The following is an 8,026-nucleotide window of genomic DNA, read 5'->3' on the forward strand; positions in this document are numbered from 1 at the left end:
AACTTGGCAATAAAAAGGAATGAAGAAATGATACATGCTACAACATGCATGAACCTAGAAAGCATCATGCCAAGTGAACAAAGGCAGTCAACAAAGACCGCGCACAGTATGATTTCATTATATGAAATGTCCAGAGTAGGCAAATTCACAGAGGACAGAAAAGTGGATTAATGGTTGCCTAGGTCCAGAATGAGAGAAGAGGTTAGGATAGAGGAACACACAGTGATTATTAATGGGTTTGGGAGTGAAAAAATGTTCTGAAAGTGATTGTGTGGATGGTTGCACACTTCTGTAAATATACTAAAACTAATTGAATTGTGTGCTTTAAATGGGCAAATGGTATGGTATGTGAATTATATGTCAGTAAAGCTTTTTTTTTTTTTTAAAGTCCTAATTATGGGGTGCCTAGCTGGCTCAGTCAACTTTAGCATCTGACTCTTGGTTTTGGTTTAGGTCATGATCTCACAGTTTGAGTTCACGCCCCAGGTTGGGCTCTGTGCTGACAGGGCAGAGTCTGCTTGGGATTCTCTCTCTCTCTCCCCGTCTGTCTGTCCCTCACCTGTTTGTGCTGTCCCTCTCTGTCTCTCTCAAAATAAATAAACTTAAAAAAATTTAATCCTAATTATGAAAATAAATGCATTGGCATTTTAGAGAATCTTTCTCATTGTTAACTTAAATCTAGAAATATAAGAATTAATGCACCATTTTGCCACTGTCATAGTAAATAATTCACACAAGAATTAATCAAAAATTGTAAATCATTGGATGAAAGCTTGTAATAAACAGGATATTTGCAGTCTCAAAATCTATCCAAACAGATTATTATTACAAAGAAAAAATGAAGAAATGTTAATAGAGTTGGCAGATCTAGGTGAAGGATATATGAAGGTTCCTCAAATTATTCTTGTAATTTTTTTGTAGGCTTAAAAGTTTTCAAAAAGTAAAACATTTTCAAAATTGAAGAACCTAAATTCTATATATTTCTTAAATCTATTGATGTCAGGTTAAGTGTCACCAGTATTGGCCAGAACCCACAGCAAGTTCATCCTATGGATGCTACCAAGTCACCTGCCACTCAGAAGAAGGAAACACAGCATATATCTTCAGGAAGATGACACTATTTAACCAAGAGGTAGGAAGGCAGGATATCCACTCAATAGAACTTTTATGTTCAAGGTAAAACTTTGAAAGCCAAAAATGTTTTGAGTCCTGGTTAACTAGGAAATATTATTTTAAAATTACTGAATTATTTGCTTCCTTGGGATTCTTTGGAATCTTATGAAATGTATTCTCCTGCTATATTAAATGCATTTTCACTTTCTCTAGGTAGATATGAATGGTCAGTAAAAAAAGATTCTAGTAAATAATACTTATTACTCATAATACTTTGCCTATTCATTAAAAATTACGCCAGGTTTGTGTTTAGTTTCTTCCTACCAGTAACATCAGTAAAGTATTTGGGTATATCTTTGGAAATAGAATAATTAAAAGCTGTCAAATTATTGTCCTTTTTGTAAAAGAGTATAAAGGAGAGCGTTCACAGTCTCCTCAGTATTAAGAAGGAAAAGATTGTAGGCAGGATCCTCTGACAGCAGACAGATTATAGCTTTCTAATTGCTAGTTTACTGCCACCTGGGTCACTCTTCTTTGCTTCCAAATCCAGAGCTAGAAATGGAAACTGATTAGTAAGTGATGGCTTAGTAACCCACTTGGAAGATGTGTGTGGAGGGTGGCATGTTGCCAGTCTTGTCAGGCTGTTAAAGACCGTACACCCCACTTTCACTGCCTGCAGCTAGAGATTCCCCTGTAGCCACCTTTGGTTTTGACGGGGGCTCGAGAAGAGCAAATAGTACAGTCTACTACCTTTGTATACCCATGCCTACCCCATCAATGGTTAAGCCTTAGGAAATGAGAGCTTCCTCTCCCCCTTCCTGCCCCATTCTACCTCCCAGAATGTGAATAAAGGAGCCCAGCAAGACAGCTTTACTGACCCAGTGGGAAGGAACTAGAAGTCGTGCTGATGTATAATAAAGGAATCTGGCATTGAATAGGTTATAAGAAGTAAAAAATTAAACTTTCAAAATCTTTTGTAGATTCCATCAGAATGAATTTAGGGCTTAGGGACATATATTGTATAGCTCATGGTCTAATGTAACAAGGTAAGTCCATAAGATATTTCTTCATTTTCCCAAATGGATATGAAAGGCTGTATATGGCTTCAGCATAGTCTCTTTATGCTCCACCTATAGATTACCCATGGCAGTTTATAATATTAAAGTGTCTTTTCTTCGCAAACCCTGAGTACCTCAGAACTATGCTAAGACACAAATTAGTTTTTAAAGTTTGGGACAAATATAATTGGGAAAATACATTTGTTACCATACCAAATACATACATACATGGATAAATAGAAAGACAGACACTACCTCAAAACATAATAAAAGATAATTTTACATTAACCATTTTTGTAATTATTGGTACATTAAATTAATTAAATTCTTATGTTAATAATAATCAAGGAGCACCTGGGTGGCTCAGTCGGTTAAGCATCTGACTCTTGATCTTGGGCTCAGGTCTTGATCTCAGGGTCATGAGTTCAAGCCCTGTTTTGGGCTCCACGCTAGGTGTGAAGCCTACTTAAAAAAAAAAAAAATAATAATAATAATAATCAAAGGTTGTCTATTGTAGATAACCATCTCATTTCATAGGATACTAAAAAATTACTTATCAGGTTATTCTGAGGTCTCTTTGGGAATTCTTCTTTCATTAGTTCCTTTCTTAATCACCTTGTACTTTTATGGTCTTTTCTGGAAGCTCCCTTTAATGTAAATGACTGTAGCCAGATTTAATAGTGTCGAATGACCATACCTACCAATTTTTGAGAATATGATTCCAAACAGCTGATGGGGTAATTTATAGGTCTTCTCATAGAATCCTTTCAAAATAACACTATCCCTTTGGGTTGGAGGTGTTATTTTTCAGTTTAAGACAGTAAGGCTCTGATATATTAAGTGCTTACCGGCAGAGTCAAGATTAGAAATGAGATGCATAAATCCAATACCTTTCTCCATTTTACTGATTCTTGGCTCCTAAAAAAGAATTAAGCCCTGATTTGACTTTGTGTTCTTATGATCTCCAGTTTTTAATCCACATTTATTTTGAGATTTTGTTTTCCTAATTTCCATTATTTCACTTGTGTTTTTCAGAATTCGCCCAATTTTGCTTATAAAAGTTTTTTTACCTTACCATTTTGTTCACCTAACACTTTTTAGTTTTCTTCACACCTTTCTTTGTATCTTAACTTGGTTTGCTTATTTATTTGATTGTCATCTGAAAAATACAAATAGACAAATTGAGTTATCAGAAGAGTAGTGATCCAGGTAGACAATACTTAATGGATACAACTGTTTCTGTGAAACAGTTTCTTTCTTTTTCATTAAAATTTGGGGTTTTATTGAATTTCTGCATTACTTTTTATGTGTAGTGGGAATACTTTTCTCGCTTTTCTTCTAAAATTAAAATGACATAAATGTTTATACCTTAAAGATAATTCCTTAGTCAAAGTGCATAATTTTTCATTCACACTTAGAAAAATGAGAGTCGTCAACTCACTCAGATCCAATACATAGCCTGGCCTGACCATGGAGTCCCCGATGATTCCAGTGACTTTCTGGATTTTGTTTGTCATGTACGAAATAAGAGGGCTGGCAAGGAAGAACCTATTGTTGTTCACTGCAGGTATTCTATTTTCTGTCTTTTATGATTGAATAGCTGACCAGATAGGTCACTTCTAAAAGGAAATGCGTATTTTATTTTGTCCTTAAATTGTGATCATCGCTATTTTAATTAGAGGGAACCTAAAGCTATGAAATGAAGCTGGAAAGCAGCAGGTATGTCCCAACACATGATTGTCTGAAACATTATCATAAGTAAAAATAATACTTTACTGATTAATTCTTAGAAGGTTGTCTTTTTCACAGTTTACCTCTCAGACATTGGGTGTCTTATAATGGCTGGCATCTTAGACTTGATGAAATACAATATTGTAGGCATTCAGTTGCAGCCTAAGGTTTAGATTTTCTCCTCCCAGCAAGGTACTCCCTCCCGTTCTGTGACCCCTCCCAGGATATTTGTTAAGTACCCTCCCCTCTTGGAGTGGCTGTACCCAGTATCATCAGAGGCTATGCCACTTCTATGAGCCCTAGGTGAACAATGGTAGGCTACCCTTTCTTGCTTTCATATTCAGGCCCCATTCTGCCTTCCAGAGGGCCAGGTACAATCACTCTAGCCTTCACTGCCACCAACCCAGAGTAGGAAACTGAAATTATCTTCTCCTTATCCTAGCCATTTCTGTCGTTAAGTGATTCATTCAGAAGCTGTATTGAATCTTCTGAATAAATAAATGAAGGTATCTCTTCATCCTTAAACTTTCCAGCACTTTTTTAAGAGCAGACTTTCAAATTATCAAAACAGATTATAGACCAGATATCTGAGAGGAAAAATGTCAGGAATGATGAACACGTTTGGCCATTTCATATCCTAAGCCCCCAAAAGCTGCTATAGCTATGTTCACAGAGAATACTTCAAAAAGTTGTTCTTGACTATCCCAATTCTAAAGTTTAATCAAAATTAAATTTGATTTTAAAAACTGACTTGAATATGTAAAATACTATTGTCTTTTGTACATTTGTTAATGATTATTGTAACTTTGTTATTTTGCATTTTAAAGTGAGGTTGCTCCAGTAAGCTTCTATACTTGTTCAGATTTTTAAAACTGAAATGTGACTCTTTTAAAGTAGCCTTTTTACACTAACAATGGGGAAGGGGTGGATACAAACCATTTAATCTATATTACGTGTGAAAAGTTTTTCAATTTTCAAAGTATTTTTTAGTTGGGTTCTACTTTTGTAATATAAAACTTTTAATTAAAATCAAATTATTATTCCATTGTATTATGTTTCATTCAGTACTTTAATTTACTGCACAAAAACCACAAGAAGTGTAACAGGATAGTATCAATGAGACCTTGCCCCTTACTTTTTTAGTGCTGGAATTGGAAGAACTGGGGTTCTTATTACTATGGAAACAGCCATGTGTCTCATTGAATGCAATCAACCAGTTTATCCACTAGACATTGTAAGAACAATGAGAGATCAACGAGCCATGATGATCCAAACACCTGTAAGTACTGCACTTTATGTACTTGTGTGTATTCTCAACATGATGATTTTTGTTACCATTATATATGCCAAACCATATTTTTATATTTTAATTCCTTACGAGGAGCCAGTAACCCGTAGCATAGGGGTTGGTGAATATTGCCTGTGAGCCAAATCTGGCCCACCCCTTGTTTTTGTAAATAAAGTTTTATTGGCACACAGCCATTCCCACTTCTTTACATATTGTCTATGACTGTTTTTATACTAAAGTATCAAAGTTGAGAGGTTGCAACAGGTACCATATGATTGGTAAAACCTAAAACATTTACTAACTGATCTTTTACAGAAAATGTTTCTTAGTACCACCCTATCATGTTAATCCTTGAATGCTTAAACAGGTGCAGAGGAACTTTCCCTCTATTAAGTGTCAGTCAAGTGGGATGCCAAGAACTGGAGAGTCTTGATAGACCTGTTTTCCATGAAACAACTGTGGTGAAATCACATTCTTTTTAACATAAGAACTTGAATCACAACAACAACAACAACAACAAAAAAAGTCATGGAAATTAAGCTACTCACTTATTGTATTCTACACAGACTCTGAATTATATCCCAAGAATAAAAAGAAGAATTTTAGAGTTAATGTTAAGATTATTTTTTGTATTAAGCCATGGTGAAATATTAGTATTGTTGGTGGCATTAAAGTTATTGAAGTGAATCGACCTGTGTGATCTAATAAATGCCTGTCATTTTTTTTAGCTTTTAATTATAGAAAATTTCAAATGTACACAAAAGTACATAAACATAATCAAACGCAAGAGTAGATAATCAAACACTATGTTGAGTACTCAAACCCAACAGCATTTGCCATATTGTTTCATCTGTAGTGCCACCTACTCTCCCATATTTGAAGCAAATCCTAGACATCAGATCATTTTGTCTATTAATATTTTAGTGTGTATCTGTAAAAGGTACAGAGCGGTTTTTCTTCTAAACAAAATCACAATACCATCATCACATGTAAATATAATAAACAGTAATTTCTTAATGTTATCAAATAGCCTATATTCAGATTTTCATTTGTCCCATATAAATCATGTCTTTTTTATAGAACAGCTTTATTGAAATATAATGCACATACCACAAAATTTACCTATTTATTAATTTTTAGCTTATTTTTGAGAGAGAGAGCAGTGGGGAAGGGGCAGAGAGAGAGGGGGACAGAGGATCTGAAGCTAACTCTGTGCTGACAGCAGAGAGCCCAATACAGGGCTTGAACTCAAAAACCGTGAGATCATGACCTGAGCCGAAGTTGGACACTTAATCAACTGAGCCACCCAGGCGCCCACAAAATTCACCCTTTTAAAGTATATAGTTCATTAGTTTTTAGTATATCACAGAGTTTTGCAACCATCACAACTATCTAATTTTAGAATATTTCATCACCTGAAGAAGAAACCCCATACCCATTTCCCTCATATAGTCTCCAGCCTCCCCCCAGCCCAGCTTCAGGTAACCACTAATCTACTTTCTGTCTTTGTAACTTTACCTTTTCTGGACCTTTCATATGCATGAAATCATACAACTTGGTCTTTATAATTGACTTCTTTTAATTAGCATAATATTTACAGGTTTATCCATTCTATAGAGTGTATCATATTTCATTTCTTTCTCTTTTTTTGTTTGCCTGAATAGTATTCCATTGTTTATCTATTCATCTGTTCATGGGCATTTAGATCATTTCTGCTTCTTGGTTATTATGAATAATGGTACCATAAACATTTGTGTATGTTTTTGTGTGAATATGTTTTCATTTCTCTTGGGTATATACCCAGAGGGGGAATTGCTGGGTCATATGGTAACTCTGTTTAACCTTTTGAGTAACTGCCAGACTGTTTCCAATGTGGCTATACCATTTTGCCATTCTTCTGTCAGTGTATGAGGGCTCTGTTTTCTCCATATCATTGTCAACACTTGTTATTATCTGTCTTTTTAAAGTGGTCTCTGCACCAATGTGGGGCTTGAATTTGTGACCCCGAGATCAAGAGTCCCATACTCCACTGACTGAGCCAACCAGGCACCCCTCTCTTTTTTCTATTTTAGCCTACTGAACATAAAGTGGTATCTTGTTGTGGTTTTGATTTGTGTTTCCCTAATAACTAGTGCTTTCAAGCATTTTTTCATGTGTTTATTTGTATATCTTCTTTTGAAAACTGTCTATTCAAACCTTTTGCCCTTTTATTTTTTTTAAAGATTTTATTTTTAAATAATCTCTGCACCCAACAAAGGGCTTGAATTCACAGCCTTAGATCAAGAGTCACACGTTTCACCAACTGAGCCAGCCAGATGCCCCTTCCCCTTTTTTCAGTTTGTTCTTTTGGTCATTTTATTGTTGAGTTGTAAGAGTTCTTTATATTTTCTGAATACAAGTGCCTTGTAGGTCTATGGTTTGCAAATGTTTTCTTCCATGCCGTTCTTTTACTTTTTTGATTATGTCATTTGTAGCACAGAAGTTTTTAATTTTGATGAAGTCTAGTTTATATATTTTTTAAATCACATATGCTTTTGGTGTCATATCTAAGAAATCATTGCCGAAACTCAAGGCTGCAAGGGTTTATTCTTCTGCTTCTTCCGAGAGTTTTATAGTCTAGCTCTCACATGTGTGTCTTATTTTGAGTTAGCTTTTACATATAGTTTGAGGTATGGTTCCAGTTTCATTCTTCTGCATGTGGCTTTCCAGTTGTCTCCACTCCATTGTTGAAAAGACTGTTCTTTCTTTTTAAATTTTTTTTTTAACATTTATTTATTTTTTGAGAGACAGAGACAGAGCACGAGCAGGGGAGGAGCAGAGGGGGGGGGGGGGGGGG

General features: G+C 35.2%; 1 protein-coding gene across 8 annotated transcripts in view; it reads left to right on the top strand.

Moving 5' to 3' along the window:
• PTPN4 (protein tyrosine phosphatase non-receptor type 4) overlaps positions 1–8,026 on the top strand; it is a 217,005-nt gene that overhangs the window by 204,652 nt on the left and 4,327 nt on the right. For all 8 annotated transcript variants that reach the window (XM_049616206.1, XM_049616209.1, XM_049616205.1 and 5 more), the window contains 3 exons: positions 1,004–1,132; positions 3,590–3,738; positions 5,046–5,181. In XM_049616206.1, the coding sequence (XP_049472163.1) occupies positions 1,004–1,132; positions 3,590–3,738; positions 5,046–5,181 (414 nt within the window). The remainder of the gene's footprint in view (positions 1–1,003; positions 1,133–3,589; positions 3,739–5,045; positions 5,182–8,026) is intronic.

Source organism: Panthera uncia (genome assembly GCF_023721935.1).
Source record: "Panthera uncia isolate 11264 chromosome C1 unlocalized genomic scaffold, Puncia_PCG_1.0 HiC_scaffold_3, whole genome shotgun sequence".
NCBI classification, from domain to species: domain Eukaryota; kingdom Metazoa; phylum Chordata; class Mammalia; order Carnivora; family Felidae; genus Panthera; species Panthera uncia.